This window comes from Caretta caretta, chromosome 3 (assembly GCF_965140235.1).
Source record: "Caretta caretta isolate rCarCar2 chromosome 3, rCarCar1.hap1, whole genome shotgun sequence".
NCBI lineage: Eukaryota > Metazoa > Chordata > Testudines > Cheloniidae > Caretta > Caretta caretta.
The window spans coordinates 157,825,756-157,843,114 of record NC_134208.1 but is presented as its reverse complement, the minus strand read 5'-3'; the positions used below and the strand labels follow the sequence as shown (position 1 = coordinate 157,843,114).

General features: G+C 42.6%; 2 protein-coding genes across 4 annotated transcripts in view; one reads left to right on the top strand and one right to left on the bottom strand.

Moving 5' to 3' along the window:
- Positions 1-11,284, top strand: part of XDH (xanthine dehydrogenase) — an 83,096-nt gene extending 71,812 nt beyond the window's left edge. For all 3 annotated transcript variants that reach the window (XM_048843381.2, XM_048843383.2, XM_048843385.2), the window contains 5 exons: positions 894-1,008; positions 1,799-1,864; positions 5,029-5,217; positions 6,253-6,420; positions 9,110-11,284. In XM_048843381.2, coding sequence (XP_048699338.2) covers positions 894-1,008; positions 1,799-1,864; positions 5,029-5,217; positions 6,253-6,420; positions 9,110-9,160 — 589 coding nt within the window. In that variant the 3' untranslated portion in view covers positions 9,161-11,284. The remainder of the gene's footprint in view (positions 1-893; positions 1,009-1,798; positions 1,865-5,028; positions 5,218-6,252; positions 6,421-9,109) is intronic.
- A 2,868-nt stretch (positions 11,285-14,152) lies between these two features.
- On the bottom strand, positions 14,153-14,947 carry LOC142071479 (carbohydrate sulfotransferase 9-like). Its single transcript, XM_075126226.1, has one exon. It carries the CDS (start codon positions 14,945-14,947, stop codon positions 14,153-14,155), a length of 795 nt encoding a protein of 264 aa, XP_074982327.1.
- Positions 14,948-17,359: the final 2,412 nt, after the last annotated feature.

Below are 17,359 nucleotides of genomic sequence, written 5' to 3'. Positions count from 1 at the left end.
AGGTAGCTGGGAGCGCTGGTAGCGTAGGGCCTGAGGAGGGAGTCTACATAGCCAGACAATCCTGCTGTCAGGGTGCCAATGCCTGAGATGATGGGGCGCCCAGGATTTCCAGGTTTATGGATCTTGGGTAGAAGATAGAATATCCCAGGTCGGGGTTCCAGGGGTGTGTCTGTGCGGATTTGATCTTGTGCTTTTTCAGGAAGTTTCTTGAGCAAATGCTGTAGTTGCTTTTGGTAACTCTCAGTGGGATCATAGGGTAATGGCTTGTAGAAACTCGTGTTGGAGAGCTGCCGAGCAGCCTCTTGTTCATATTCTGACCTATTCATGATGACAACAGCACCTCCTTTGTCAGCCTTTTTGTTTATGATGTCAGAGTTGTTTCTGAGGCTGTGGATGGCATTGCGTTCCGCATGGCTGAGGTTATGGGGCAAGTGATGCTGCTTTTCCACAATTTCAGCCCGTGCACGTCGGCGGAAGCACTCTATGTAGAAGTCCAGTCTGCTGTTTCGACCTTCAGGAAAAAAATTCAAAAAAATGAATCGCTCCATAACTCAGTCTTACTCTCTGGCTCCATTTCACGTCAGCACAGAATTTAACTAGTTCTGGGATATGCACAATTTTATGCCTTGCATAAAGTATTTAATATTGGACTCCTGGGATTGGGACTGTATATGGGCATTATAAATGTTTATGTTCCAGAGAAACAAGTGATAGATTAGTTAAGATGGATAAAAATTCTTCAAGGAGTCTTACTACGTTTATCAAGTGCAAGATAGCCTTGGATTTCTTTATTTTTTTACTTTCTGCGTATCTAGTCTACACAGAGGAAAAATGGGTGAAGTATAAGAAAATCTTATGAATGCAATCAGACATGTTTTGTTTTTTCTGTTAAGAATTCCTGACCTTTGGTATGACTATGAAAAAAATGAAGGAAATCCTTTCAACTACTTCTCTTATGGGGTTGCTTGCTCCGAGGTTGAGATAGACTGCCTGACAGGTGACCACAAGGTGAGTGGGGTAGATGATTAAAAAACCCTCTGTAGTTAAGGTGAAGAAAGCATTGTCTAGTGGTTAGATCAAAGACTGGGAGTTAATCTCTTTCCAGCTATGCCATTGACTCACTGTGGCCCAGAGCAAATTTCTTAGCTTTTCTGTTCCTTAATGTAACCATATGTAAAGCTGGTATAATATATTAATAATTATGTACCTCACAAGTGTATTATGAGCCTTGCAAAACCATTTGAGGTTGTTAAATCAAAGGTGCCAGCACTATGTAAGCACAAAGCAGCAGTAAAAGATTAGAGAATTGACAGGTTTCAGAGTAACAGCCGATGAAGTGAGCTGTAGCTCACGAAAGCTCATGCTCAAATAAATTGGTTAGAGAATTGAGTTACTCATTAAAAGTAGGGCTGGGAATTTTTTATTAAAAAATGCTTGCCTGGACATGACATTGATTTCATTTGTTATGCTCCGATAAAAAGCACAGATCATCGGCAACCTGGATAATGGGTCGAACAGATCTCTGAGAAAAATTGATTGCCTTCATTTGAGTTACCCCAGGGCTGAATTTGGTTTCAGGCTCAATATTAAGTTTAAAGACAACAATCAGCTTTGTTTAATATATGACCCATGGGGAGTGAGAAGTCTTTATATACCATACATATATATGTGTGAAAACAGGAATGCTGGCCAAAATGTGGATAGTATTGGATATATTAACTAAGAAGTATAAAGTCACAGTGGCCCAATTTCAGTTATTCTCTGTGCTTATTTATTCTTTACTTCTGGTAACTTTCAGAACCTTCGCACAGACATAGTAATGGATGTTGGCACCAGCCTGAACCCAGCCATAGATATAGGACAGGTAAGCATTACTATCACCAATTCAACCACATTTTGTTTGGTCAGGAAATTATGCTGCTGTGGGCCACTTTAGACCACCTCTCCTTTTCTTCTCTATGGGCTGTATCTTTGCAAATATAGCACTGCTGTTCTTAAACAGAGAAGCATATTGGGCTGGCTGATGAGAAATAACCGAATAGACACAGGGTTGGGTGCAGGGAGATATCCTCTTGTTTGGTATTGTTTATTAAGGCTCCTATGTGGCCTTCAGTTATCACCACACTGATGTTTTTTTCTGTACCTCAGCCCAAGTAAGGAATGAATTCAGAGAAAGCAAGCATACTGAGTTTGGGGGGAGAGAAGATTTGCACTGCTTTAAGATTGGATCCTCATCTGGCATGTTTTGTGTCTGCAATGTATGATGGCTGATTTAAGCCCCAATGCTGCAGCTTTTACCCCAGTGTGTAGTCCAGTCAAGGTTAATGGGAGTGTTTTGTGTGAGTAAAGAGTACTTACATTGGTAAGGATTGCAGGATGAGTGCCCAAGGTGCTCAGGTACCCAAGTGGTGCTGGGAGATGTATTAAAACCTACATTAATAGTTTAGCTTGTGAGCTCCCTGGGCAGGGACCGTGTTTTCCTCTGTCTTTTGTACAGGAACAAACACACAGTAACACTTTTCAGTAACTAGCAGTAATGAGTAAGGCTATGATTTTATCATGGAGTTCGTGGAAGTCATGAAATCTGGGACTTCCGAAGACCTCCATGAATTCAGCCCGCAGGTGGCTGGGAGCTGCAGAGTCCCATCACTGCCCAGGGTGGCCAGGAGCTGCAGGGTATTCCCGCCACCCAAGGCAGTGGAGCCCCCTAGCTCCGAGGTGGTGTGGGTACCCTGCAGCTCCCAGCTGCCATGGGCAGTGGCATACTCTGCAGCTGCCGGTCCCGGCAGGGGACCCCCAGAGCTCCCAGGTGCTGGGGGACCCTGGAGCTCCTGGCCTCCATGGGTATCAGGGGGCACCATGCAGCTCCTGGCTGTTGCAGGAGGCGGGGGACCCCCGGAGCTCCTTGCTGCCACAGGTGCCGGGGGCTCCAAGCAGCTGTGGGTGAGAGGGACTGCGCAGCTCCCAGCCTCTGGTGGTGGGGGTTCCTCTCAGCTCAGAACTGTGCCGGAGAGGGGAACCCTAGCTCACCAAGCTTTCAGAGCTCTCAGCCAGGCCCCTGCTGCTGTCTAGCAGCTCCTCATTTTGTGATGAATATTTTTAGTAAAAGTCAGAGAAGGCTTCCATGAATTTTTCTTTATTTCCCGTGACCTGTCCATCTTTTACTACTACTTATTCTGGAGGCTGAATGACTGGAAGTTTGCTGCGGGGGCCTGGCTGAGAGCTCTGGGAGCTTGGTGAGCTAGGGTTCCCCTCTCCCCCACGGTTCTGAGCTGAGAGGTACCCCCACCACCAGAGGCCGGGAGCTGCGGAAGTTTGCACACACTGCACTACTGAATGCAATGGTATTCTCCCAGTAATAGTGGACTGGGATAGAGTGAAACTCCATTTATGATGAAGTTGGATGAAAGTCTCAAGTGATCCCAGTGCATCACGAGGTACAGGTTGCTATCCCGGTTAGAATGAAATCTCTACTTAGAGTGAAGTCTGTCTGTGGAACAAAAATCCCAGTGGGGAAAATCCTGCTTACTGTCTCCACAGTCATGCTGGGCCCTGAATGCATAAGAAGGGGGCAGGATAACTGAAGCCTGCTCCAAGGGGCCTCCTTCTGTACTGCCACACAAGGAGGATTTGGGGGTAGCACAGGCTAGGGGACAGGTGATAGATGGCCAGGGGACATGGCTGATCGATCCACAAATATATGCAGCCTTTGGGAAGAAGGGAGCACAAGACATGCAGGGACTATTACACCCCTGCATCAAATCTCCACGTAATCATAGCCTTACTCATTCGGGGTTGGCACAGAGAGTGGGAATTGCCCCTAAAAGACAGTTCTAGTGTATTTACAAGCAGCTCTTTTTTCTCCTCTTCTGACCTTTTCTTTGGAATGAGTTGTGAATTTATGATTACCCTTTTGCATTCAGAGCCTGTTCTTCTAGAATGACAGGTTTCAGAGTAGCAGCCGTGTTAGTCTGTATCCGCAAAAAGAAAAGGAGTACTTGTGGCACCTTAGAGACTAACCAATTTATTTGAGCATAAGCTTTCGTGAGCTACAGCTCACTTCATCGGATGCATGCAGTGGATGCATCTGATGAAGTGAGCTGTAGCTCACGAAAGCTTATGCTCAAATTTGTTAGTTTCTAAGGTGCCACAAGTCCTCCTTTTCCTTTTGTTCTTCTAGGGTATTTGCTATCTCATCTCTCTATTCTCTGGACAAATTTTTCCAAAAGTACCTAAGTCCCATTGACTTTCAATGAGACTTAGATGCTTGTGAAAAATTTGCCCTCTAGCGACCCAATCTACTATCGTTTATTCTACAGCTCCCATCATTATAGTGTCTAAGCAATGGCTGAGTGTCTTTCACCCTACCTGATTGCTACTGTGTGCAAACCACCACACAGTTACCCAGAGAAATGGGCAAATATGTACAAGTATCTCTGCTTGTGCTGATGATGCAGGAATATGCAGTGTGTAGCAAGTGGTAGGTTTTATTTTGAAATACATAAAATGAGTAAAACTTGTTTTCAGAGAAATCTTTTGTCACCTTCAGCTTCTCAGATGGCTTTGTTTGCACTAAATCTTTGAATTACCATTGGATTCACTAAACGGCTAAAGGCCTGCAATAACAGCTTCTAGGAAGAAATAGCTAGCTTGCCATTTATGGGTCTTGATTTTTATTTACTGCATAAGAAACATGGTATCTTACATTTACTGCATATAGTATTTTTTATCAAAAAAGATTCCAAATCACTTTACATATATCAGTTTGTGATATAGAGGAATTGCTCCACCCACCACTGAAATGCAGCCACTTCTTGGGTGGGGCACAGCTACAGTACACAGCAAATATAGGGCAGGGACAGAAGGAGAATACCATATCCAATTAAAAATGCAAGTGGAATGTAAGGACACAGAATGTAATTATCCATGTGGGAATTTGGCCAGGACCGTGCCATTTGGAATGGTCATTGCTTTTTTGTGTGAAGGAGCACAAAGAAGAATGTGACCTAGTCTTTCTTTCTTCTGTAGATAGAGGGAGGATTTATCCAAGGCCTTGGGCTCTTTACCCTGGAGGAGTTGCGGTATTCCCCTGAAGGAGACTTGTATACCCGAGGGCCTGGAATGTACAAGATCCCAGCGTTTGGAGACATCCCAACAGAATTCTATGTCTCTCTTCTCCGGGACTGTCCAAACAGCAAAGCGATTTATTCATCCAAGGTATCCTCCTGGCATCCACATGCCGTCTACTAATCCTTATTTCCGCGGAAGCTGTATTTGATAAGTGTTGTGCAAAGAGACCACATTTACATTAATGAGGAGGTTAATGGTGTATCTGGCTTTGAAGAGATCAGAGCATTTTGATTAGCTGTTCGTTTTATAATCAGTTTGTTAGCATTCCTTCTACCAGTAATCGTTAATATGAATGATAATACCCATATTAAAAGATTTAATGGTGAAATGGCTAATACATTATCACCGCTGCCCTGTACTGGAGAGAGTCTGAACTGCTCACCTGTGTCCTAAACCCTATACTGTTAACACTAATAAAGATTCTTCTTTAGCTCAAGTAGCCTGTGCTTTCAGAGCAGGTTTTCTGAATTCTATGCCTCCTGTTACTCTGAAAGCTCTGAGCAATTGTGGTATGCAGCACAGAAACCACTGTGAAACTACAGATTTACAAAAGAGTTACTCCCACAGATTTGTTGTAATTCCATTATCTTTTTCCCCATTGGTTGCAGAGTGCTGTTTTTCCTTTGGGGTTGCAGGGTCCCTCACCGTAAGGGGTTAATAATGTACTGTAAATGTTTTTCAGCTGTTGCCATTGCAGATCATCTCTGTTCTCTTTAGCTGGTCATATTGCTAGGACTGAGCAGTATGCAGCTTGACATATGACCCTAGCACAGGCTCAAAGAGTGTCCAGTTTACTTTCAGTTCAAGGGGGCACAAAAAGAGACCTCAGAACATCATCTAAATATTTGTTTTTACGTTGTCTGTCTCCCAATTCATCTCCTTTTCCCTGACCCCAGGAAAATGTGTTTGCAAATCAGTAAGGCTATGTTAATCATGATCATGTACTCATGCTGTTAGCAGGAAAGAAGGTCGAAACCTACAAAAGAAGGAAGTCAAGAGTAAGATGAACAGCTAATGACCTCTGCTAGCTTCTGCTCCTCCTCTCCCTCCAATGGTCCCCCAATCCAGACTAGGAGTCTGTTTGGGGTCAGTCTGATTCTCTCTTGTGTTCTATCTGTCCAGGCTGTGGGTGAGCCTCCCCTGTTCCTGTCTGCCTCTGTGTTTTATGCCATTAAAGATGCCATCTTCGCTGCAAGGGCAGAATCTGGCCTGAAAGGGCCATTCAGACTAGACAGCCCTGCCACCCCGGAGAGGATCCGCAATGCCTGCATCGACATGTTCACCAAATTGGTACAGTATTTAGGCTCTCTCGGCTTCATAATGTTCCACGATCCAATTCAACAACACCATTCCGTCCCAGGTGGTAGATGAGTCATTTTGTGGGGCAGATCATGTGATCAGATTAGGACATTTAATAGAGATAGCAGCTTTCTATTTTGTTCAATGGTTTGATGCTATTGAAAGAAAGATGCAAATCCAAACATCAGCTGCTTATGGAGAGCTTCCAAAGAAGTGCTCTATACAATGTGGTATTGTGACTTTAGTATGTTAAAGGGACATTATCAGCCTAATTCAGGATACCCTTCACCCACAAAATAAAATTTCATGGCAGGGAACAGACGTTGCAAAATTTAGTATGGACAGAAGCCTTGTCAATGAGTGCAGGTTTTATCTCCTTAATGTACACATTTTTCCGCTGTCCTGGAAACCCAACCCCTACATCATAGTGTTAATGCAACTAGGGTGACCAGATGTCCCGATTTTTTTACGGACAGTCCCGATTTGGAGGGCTTTTTCTTATATAGGCACCTATTACCCCCCACTCCCTGCCCCGATTTTTTTACACTTGCTATCTGGTCACCCCAAGTGCAACAGAGCTCAGTATTGACCCTGGGTTTAAGCAGGAATTGAAACTGACCAGTCTATACAAGAGACAAGGTGGGTGAGGTAATACCTTGTATTGGGCCAGGTTTTGTTGGTGATTGAGAGAGACAAACTTTTGAGACGCACACAGCTCTTCCTCAGTTCTATAGGGCTCGAAAGCTTGTCTCTCTCTCCAACAGAAGTTGGTCTAATAAAAGATATTACCCCATCCACCTTGCTCTCCAATCCCCTGGGACAAACACAGCTACAACTATACTGCACACCGTCTATAATGAGTGAAGTGTGAAAAATATACAGCATAAACAGTTAAAAATAAATTAGATTTTTAGAAATATTTTAGTTTTTAATTTAAAGTAATGATAAGACGAGTGGTCCAATTTTAAAGTGTATAATGTATACATACAATCTTTCATACCAGGGTTTGGATTTCCTATTAAGTAAAAGCTCAGCATTGAGCACAAGATACAGAGGGTATTGAAGAATCTTGTATGCAGTGTAGTTGTAGCCGTGTTGGTCCCAGGATATTAGAGAGCCAATGTGGGTCCGGTAATATCTTTTATTGGACCGACTTCTGTTAGTGAGAAACTACTCTAATCATGGATTAGAGACACTGGATTTATGCCTCCTTATAAGGATCTGTAACCCATTAACCCCTTTTTGTCCTATGACTGCAGAGGTGTTAAGGGGCCACTCTACCTTGAATGGTCCCTTTTACAATGTGTGCTAACTACTTATGCTGAACTATCTTTTCCATCTTTCATTTTGCTGTGACCCTGGGATTACCTTTCCCAGACCGGAAGAAGAGCTCTGTGTGGCTCAAGAGCTAGTCTCTCTTATCGACAGAAGCTGGTCCAGTAAAAGATATTACCTCATCCACCTGGTCTCTCTAATTGAATAATCTTGTTGTTAGACCATATTGCGTGAGCTGAACCTGGAGACTGGGGGAAAGGCTCCCATAACTCTTCCTTCTATTTATCTGCATTATATGGTTGAGAGGAAATTCTTACTTTATACTGAAGAATCATAAAGCAGCCACTTGGATTTCCTTCTCAGAAGAATACACTGCTGTTATTAAACAGAGAGAAAGTTTCCTCAGAGTAACAGAGCTCAAAACAGCAATCTAACAAACTTAGAAGCCATCTCTCTACACAGCTCTCTCTCTGATCTAATTAATAAAATGCGGGTTCAGGATAGAACAAGTTGCAACAGTGTCTCAACTTTAGCTTGCTCCCAGGCTCTATTAACCAATGCGAATAGGGCAACTACCAGGGACTCCATCTTACTGTAATGCAAAGGCATAGATTAAATGATTCATTGGCATCTCCATGGTGCTCCTCACCCTTATTTCTGACTGCCTCCCAAACGTTAATGCATCTAGCAAGTCTATCATTAACAGTGTTGGTCTCCATACTGGAAAGGAGGAGTACCGCTATGGCCTGTGTTTGTGCTTTCTGCTTTGATGACCATCACTGAATATCATGACCTCTCCAGTCTTCTGATCATCTGTGGGCCTACCCTGAAGTCGTCATACAGGCCCTGATCCTGCATCTGTCTCTGCCCGTGTTGACCCTGCTTCCTTGCAGTGCTCCATTACAGTCAGTAGGAGTGTGTGCAGGTGGACCCTGAATCCCAGTGGAGCCCCGTTGACTTTAATGGGGTTCTGTGCAGGCATCTGTCCATGTGCAGTCAGTTGCAAGACTGGGGCATTGGTCATTACTCCGATATAAACCCCATTGTAATTAAGGGCAAAGACAATGGGCCGAAGCCTTCTTGCCTTGCTTGTGACTTACTACTTGTCTTGTGAATGAGATGAGCAGCATCTAGCTCTCTGTAAGGATATCAGGATTATGCCCAGCATATTTGTCATCTGGCCTCTGAACCAGAACTGTTGCAGTTCTCTTATTGCTAGTTACATGTGGTACAGATCCTGTATTCTGTCTGATGGGGATTCTAAGCTTAGATATTTAACAGTACGAAGCCCACCTACCACAAATGGTAACAATCTGGTCAGTCTGCCTGAATTAAAAATTCAGTGTATGCTTCCAATTTGTTGCTGCCATCAGTCAATTTAACTTTTTGTATTCATTTTTTACAGTGTCCATCTGCCAAACCAGGGACTTTTAAGCCATGGTCTGTGAGGGTATAAAAGGGAAGTTGAAGGAACAAGGTCTGCTCATGAAGCTGGTTTTATCCCAGGGGACCAAAAAGAAAAACACTGTAGCAGAAAACAAATCTGTATTCATGTGTCTCATCCACTGATTCATGAAGCTCCATAATTCAATTGTGGAATCATCATTTCCATGAGGAAGGGGTATTGCTGGCAGGTTATTGCTGGGATGAAAATGTAAATGAAAAGTAAGATGATGGCTTTGCTGTCTGTGTAATTGAAAAACTTACAAGGTTCATTTAAGTTCGCTGCAAGGATCAGAGAAATGTTTACAACAAGCTTGTTTGTAAAAGCATTTTTTTAAAGTATGATTATAAAACCCTGAGATGTGAAAAACTGGGGAGGACTTGGATGTGCTAAATCCAGTCAAAATGGCCTTTTTTCCTTGGTGCATTTTGAAGTTGCTAGCCAGAGCTGGTGTAAGCAGATATTACTTGGTTGACTTAAATGGAGTGTTGCTCACTTACATCTGGTTGGAATTTGGCCTCTGTTTTATGACATTTAAATGGCTGCACTGGTTAATTCATAGATTCCAAAGCCAAAAAAGACCACTGTGATCATCTAGTCTGACTTCCTATATAACACAGGCCATAGAACTTTCCCAAAATGATTCCTAGAGCAGAGCTTTTAGAAAAACATCCAATCTTGATTTAAAAATTGTCAGTGATGGAGAATCCACCACGACCTTTGGTAAATTGTTCATTCCAGTGGTTCATTATCCTTTCTGTCAAGAATTTATGCCTTATTTCCAGTCTGAATTTATCTAGCTTCAATTTGCAGCTATTGGATTGTGTTTTACCTTTCTCTACTAGATCGCAGAGCCCATTAATAAATATTTGTTCCCCATGTAGGTACTTACAGACTGTAATCAAGTTACCCTTAACTTCTCTTTGTTAAACTAAATTGAGTTCACTGAGTTTCACTATAATGCACATTTTCAAATCATTCCTGTGGCTCTTCTCTGAACCCTTTCCAATTTATCAGCAATCTTTTTGAATTGTGGGCGCCAGAACTGGGGACAGTATTCTAGTAGCGGTCACACCAGTGCCAAATAGAGAGGTAAAATAACCTCTCTACTCCTACACAAGATTTCCCTGTTTATGTATCCAGGATGGCATTAGCTTTTTTGGCCACAACGCCATGTTGGGAGCCCATTTTTAGCTGATTATCCACCATGACCCCCAAATCTTTTTCAGGGTCACTGCTTCCCAGATTAGAATCGCCCATTTGGTAGCTACATCCTACATTTTTTTGTTCCTAGATATATACATTTACATTTATGTGTATCAAAAAGCATATTGTTTGCTTGCACCCAATTTACCAAGTTTTTAGGTTAGTCATTTAAAAACATTTATGTCTAAAATTCAGCTCAAAACGTTGTGGCTGTGTGACAGAATATACCTCTGTGTTCACACACTACCCACTGTTGTAATAATTTTTGAACAAAATATGCCTTCTAAGTATTATTTGAAAACTCGTAATTTCCTGATCAGTATCATCCTGATAAAATAAGTAAGGCAAAATTGTTTGTGAAGCTGTAAGATTTCGCTGTATAGTGTTATTAACATATGTTCCAAACTGAGATTGGCAAACAGGCCTGTCTTAAACAAAGGAATGTGTACTCTACTTAATTTGCATTTAAGCAATAAACAGTAAGCAGGAATGGAAACAAAGGAAGCTTAAATAGGTGAGGAAAAAGCAGCAAGAACATCCTTCCACATAGACTTTTTGTCTCCTGGTACCCAGCTGGAAATGTTTTTCCAGAGAGGGACTGAAACTAGAAAAACAAGGGACAAACACATCAAAACACTCCGATCTCTCTCCCTGCCCATCAAATTCACTGCACTTGAAGCAACAAAGGAAGCATTCGCTGGACTCTGAGAAGAGGGTTCCTGACCTAAGAAGCTTGGCAAGTAAGACTGTTGAAGGCATGTGGTGAGAAAACTTTGCTTTGAATTTAATATAGTGTGTTAAGTTAGGCACGAGTTGCATTTTATCTTTATTTTTCTTGTAACCATTTCTGACTTCTGTGTCTCACTTAAAATTTTGTATTCACTTCAAATGTCTTTATAGTTAATAAACTTGTTTCATTGTTTTATCTGATCCAGTGTGTTTAAATGGAAGTGTCTAACTTTTTGAAATAATAAGTTGACATATTATTCCTTTTAAAGAAATAACAGACTTCATATAACTTGCAGGAGAGGGCTGGACATACCTCCAGTCTTAGATTTCCCCCCACAGAAATGTATGTTGGGGTCACCCTGCAATATTACCAAGGCTGGCGAGAACCAGAGTGTAATCCAAGCGTGGCTGCCAGGCTGTAGTTGCACAGAGATACTCAGGGTGTGGCTTTCATGCTGGAAGGCTGTTTACGAGTGGCCCAGGTGGAAGCTATGTCAGCAAGCCATGGTAAGGCACCCAAAGTTGCAGGGCAGGGGGTGACACAGCCACACATTAGTCTGGACTGTACCTTGGTATGTCACAGGCTGTCATATAGACTGTCTGGAAAAAAAGGAAATTTACTCAGGCTGTTGATTGATTGCAGTTAACTCATGCGATTAATTCAAAACAATTAAAAAAATTAATTGCAATTAATCAGTGTTCAAACAACAATATACCTATTGAAATGTATTAAATATTTTTGGATGTTTTTCTAAATTTTCAAATATATTGATTTCTATTACAACACAGAATTCAAAGTATGCAGTGCTCACTTTATATTATTTTTGATTACAAATATTTGCACTGATACCCTGGGACTGATCCAACCACAACACCGCATATATTCTTTTAATTAGCACTGTTGTTGTTGGTACCTTTGTCACATGAATGTGTATGAATTTCTGCATTAACTGGACATTATCGCAGAATAAAAACACGTATAAATGTTATTCTAGACGTTAGTGCGTTAATAATGGACATTTTAACAGCTTTGTAATGCCATCTTACTAATACCGAGCTCATATATAGCATTTTTCAACAATAGATCTCAAAGCACTCTACAAAGGAGTCAGTAAGATTATCCCCATTTCACAGATGAGAAACTGAAGCACAATCATCCAGCAGGTCAGAGGCAGAGCTAGGAATAGTAATCAGGTCTCCTGAGTACTAGGCATGTGCCCTATCCACTAGGCCACACAGTCTCACCTTTTTGTGCTTCTTATAGCACCGTCCATTTAAAAAGCTCAGTGGTTGACACATTTATTAATTAAACTACACAATAGCCCATTGACCTCAGAAGCAGTTGAGGGCATTCAGAACCTCACAAGCAGAAAAAGTTCCCCACGCTATGCTGCACTGCTGTAGTTTAGCAGATCATGTTTTCATATGGGCAGCCACACACTTGTTACAAGTTCTTCTTCTTTGAGCCAATAATGAGCATAAATATCCATGTAGCTCCAGCACCATATAGTAACCTGCATTGCAGGACTTTTGGAGAGAGGTCACACTCTTTTAAAGACAGCATAAGAGCCACTGCTTTTCATGTTCAATCAAGAAGTGCACATTATGCAGTGAGAAGTTTACAGTAGCACTTAGCTGTGTTGTTACGAAAAGCATTTATTAAGGTAAGCGCTGATGCTTTATTCATCTCAACATGTCAAGATGGCTGAGACAAGACAGAGTATACAGTAATGTATCACTAACTGTAGTTCATCTGCGCAATGTATCTGTAACCTAGCAAAGTGAAATGGCGAGTGATTACAGACCCTGCTCTCTGAGATTTTGCCCATTAAGCCCAGAACCATGAAAGGACACACAATGCTTTCCAGAGCTTCTAGGGAGAGCAGCCACTGTGCCACCTTAAGGAGCATGTCTCTCTGGGCCAGCCAATGCAGCAGCAGGGATATGAGCCCATGAAAATGGAAACTGGTAATGGTAGAACAGATAGAGCAGAGCTATGGTTAGTGCAAGGCCGCCTTCAGGACATGCCAGGAATGGGAACACGGTCAGCATTTTCCCCACAGAGGGCCTCACAGTTCAAATGTTGCCTCTCCCTTTTTTTCTCTCAGAGAACGAGTTGTTTTGCTTATTCTGCAGGCTCCTTTCTTGTTGGGCACATGTGTATGGTGGGGATATGATTACAGGCTGTAAAGGGAGACCCTTCCAACCGCAAAGGCGGGTAGAGTCTGGGAAATGAAATGGGGGGGGGGATTCAGGGCTCCATTGGGGCACAGAAGATTGCTGAAGGAATGCTGTTGATGGCGATGCAACTGCCTGTGCTTTGCAGTGGTCTCTAAGCAAACCTGCTCCTTGAAATACTGTTTTTTCTCAAAGCTGTCTTGTCCTTAATGGGCTTTCTCCTGGAAGAAGTCCTCAAGAATCATAGGAAGTACCAATCAAAATACACCTATCTATCTGTCCTATGCATTTCTAGAGCCCCTGTCACTGCAGTATTTAAACACGGGGCAATGATCAATCTAGTTCGGTATCCTGTCTCTGACAGTGGTCTGTACTAGACTCATCTTTGGAAGGTGCGGCCCTGCATGGTACACTTGGACAACTATACAGCACTCTGCCATGGAGGGGGGTTTTTTCCCTGACCCCGGCTGGTGATTAGCTTGTACTGCGAAGCATTTGCATTTAGAATAACAGAATCAAAGAAATGTAGGGCTGGAAGGGAGCTTGAGTGGTCATTACGTCCAGCCCCCTGCGCTGAGACAGAACCAAGTAAACCTAGACCATCCCTCACAGGTATTTGTCCAACCTGGTTTTAAAAACCTCCAGTGATGGGGGGTTCCACTACCTCCCTTCGAAGCCTATTCCAGACATTAACTACCTTAATTGTTAGAAAGTTTTTCCTAATATCTAACCTAAATCTCCTTCCCTGCAGACTAAGCCCATTACTTCTTGTCCTACCTTCAGTGGACAGGGAGAACAATTGATCACCACCTTCTTTATAACAGCCCTTAACATATTTGAGAACTGTCATTGGATGGCTACTCTCTGTAATTGTTGTCCTAGCCAGAGTAATTATCTGCTTCCTTCAGTACTGGGGAGATCCCAAAGCAAACTACTAGAAAACCGGAAGGCAGCAAAGTCCCAGCGATAGAAGTGGGCCAGCTGCCTCCTTTCTTTGAGTGACAGCTCACTGAGTAACTGCTCTGATAACCAGCTATAAGTGCTCCAGATCTGGGAGTCTGTGAACTCGGGCAGGTGGACATCCATTGGCAACCCCATGCGACGCATTAGGTGATGCACCTCTCTGTTGAGGAAGCCAAACATCATCACATAGTCATACTGGATGAGGCATGGCCGGCACAGGCTGACCAGTGGCTTCCACTCCATGCTGGCATTCTGGGGTCCTCTGTTTAAAATACTCTGGATGAACTCTTTGAAAGTTAGGCCATCTGCCAGTCCCTGCATGAAAGCAGAGATGAGTCTCTGGAAAGGGTCCCTGACGAACAGCACTTTGGTGTAGAATCTCAGCATAGCCTCCATTGCTGTCAGGTTGAACTCACTGAGTCGCTTCTGTAGACCATGATGTTGGGGCTGGCGAACTGCCACCTCTAGTGTCACAGCTTCTTTCTCCTCTAGCACCTCCAAAAGCCATTCCCAGCTTTCCAGCCCAATTGCTGGTACCTGGCAGTACAGGAAATCCAGCTTGGTGCTCACTGCAATCCTTGAAAGCATCTCAGCTGCTTGTTGCTGGCTGGCTGGAAGCTTGGTGACTTTAGCAGTTTTGCTGCAGAAGGATCTCAGTGTCTTTTTCCTGAGCTGTTGAACATGGAGGAGGGTGTCAAATGTCAAAGGTAAATCATCCTTCATCTCTGCTTCCAGATCACCTGCAAAACAGCATTTGGATATGGGGCGTTATTCCCACAAGACAGCTACATAAGGAAACCTAGGGCAACATTCTCCACCCAGACCAGCGCTGCAGAATTCTACACTACAGTGTGTGACAGGCAATGGAAGCAACACAGTATCTCCGTGGACACTGAATTGACCTAACTACATTGACTTAAGCGCTAAGCCGCTCATGGAGGTGGAGTTATTAAGTCGGTGTAGTGGGCGACTTACACTGGCGGAAGAGACATTTTAGTGTAGACGCTTACAGAGTTGGGTAGACATAAGCTTGAAGAAGAAAACTCCATACTTCATCAGACATCTTTTATCTTAACTGTAAAGCATCATGGGAATCCTGCTCCTAGGCAAGCCTTAAAATCTTTCTTAGCCTATCTTAAGTGTCAACATGAGTAAGAATCCGGCTTTGGCCTAAAGAAGTTTTGCCTGTGTAAGGATTCCAAGTTTTAGTTGAGATGGGTTTAATAACTAGCAAAGATAATAAGAAACTTTATAAAAACCATAGGAATAGTAAATTGATTTGTGAGTTAGAACATAGCCGCCCCTGATAGCCTCTTTTGAGTTGATGATTAATAACATCAGAACACATTATGGACTCAGGAGCTATCAAAGGTTTGTTAAATCACGAGATACTAATTAACGACTAGGGGTAACATTTCCAAAAGTGGCTTAGGAGCTTGTCATTAAAAAAAAAACAAAAACAACTTAGGCTCCTAAATTCCGCCCACCCGCCAAATGACTTATGCTCCTATGTCACTTAGGCACTTTTGAAAATATTACCGCAATCATTTTTTTAAAAAAGCAACTGCCCAGTCCTTTTTTGTGATGATTGCTTTTAATTTGGCAAATTTCAATTTCACTGCTTTCTTTTTCTAATTTGATTTCTAAAATGAATGGGAGTCCGTCAGCTTAAAACTCACACTAACGTTGGAATGCTAGGTATGTGTTTTCCTTACTATTGTTACAGGTGACTCATATGGAAGGCTTCTGATTTTTCAGTTTTAACCAATAAACATTGATAGAACACATGTCATTTAAAAAAAGAAAGAAGGGAAGAAATTGGTGTTTATCCAATAAACACTGGAAAACCACCAGAAATGGTTATTTTTATCTAAGGGCTTATCTACACAGAGCAATCATATGAACCTTAGGGGTGTAATTTCTACAGCACATGACTGCGTTGTGTATTATTTGGCTCATGTAGACTCTGCTGTTGTGCACTAAAGGTTTCCTACTGAGATTTGACATAGTGCTGTTTGAAACAGTAACAATACTACGTTAAAACACACTAGGGAACATTACAAAGAGATTACTCATTACAAGTATGTACTACATATAATGTCTACAATATACACTACTCATTACAGTATACACAAAGAGAAAGCCTCAACCCTCTCTGATTTTTGGACAGCTACATACAACTCAAAAATTGCTAAAAATAAAGCCTGAACAATGACATTAATAACTGCCCCCCAAAACCAGTAGCCCTACTCATATGTCTATTCTAGCTAAAAGAGATTAGAGAAAAAGACTTAGTCTCTATTTTATCAGTCGTTCCTATATGCATCTGGCAGCTCTTAGGGGATAATCAGTTTCCCCTGGGTAGTTGGATAGTTTTCCCATTTCCACTGTTGTTTGGGCAGATCTATCATACAGCAACAAGGAAGTGAAAACACTTTAAAACTAGGAATGACACATTGGAAAGACAGGGAGCGAGGGATTCAGGGACACCACTGGTGTCTGGAACTATTTGTAACTTCTTTTGACTGACTACATTTCAAATGGATGGTGTCTGTCGAATTTAGTGCTGGACTGACAGCTCAGGAAGAAAGAATTCATCTCTTCATCCACTGATCAGGTATGAAATACAGAAGTGCAACCTTTTCCCCACCCTCCCGCACTGTCCCACCAATATTCCTCCATCTGACCAGAAGCTACGGAGCCTGATCCTCCACCCTCCTCCACCGTGTGCAGTCATCTACCTCAATGCAAAGTGGGTTTTCAATGTGACTGTACAGGAATGCTAGTGTTTGATCCCCACACTGCTCGCACCATGTACTGGTATAAATGACTGTACAAGGAGGAGTGCAACAAAGAATCAGGCTCCTGAAGCACAGGGCTGGAAGGGGGTAGCTCAGTCTCTGTGGCCTAGTCAGTCCTTGGCATCTCTGCTGATGACAAGGGGGCCAATGGTGCCAGGGGTGGGGGGTGTCTTTCCTGATGTGGACATTTGTCCACTGAGAACTGGACAGGAAATCACCAGTTCATTTCACATAAGCCATAAAAGAGCTGCCGGCTGGTAATGAATTTCGGTCACCACCAAACTGGGTAGACTGGGGTGTTAAAGGACAATAGAAAATAATGTTCAAAGCTTTT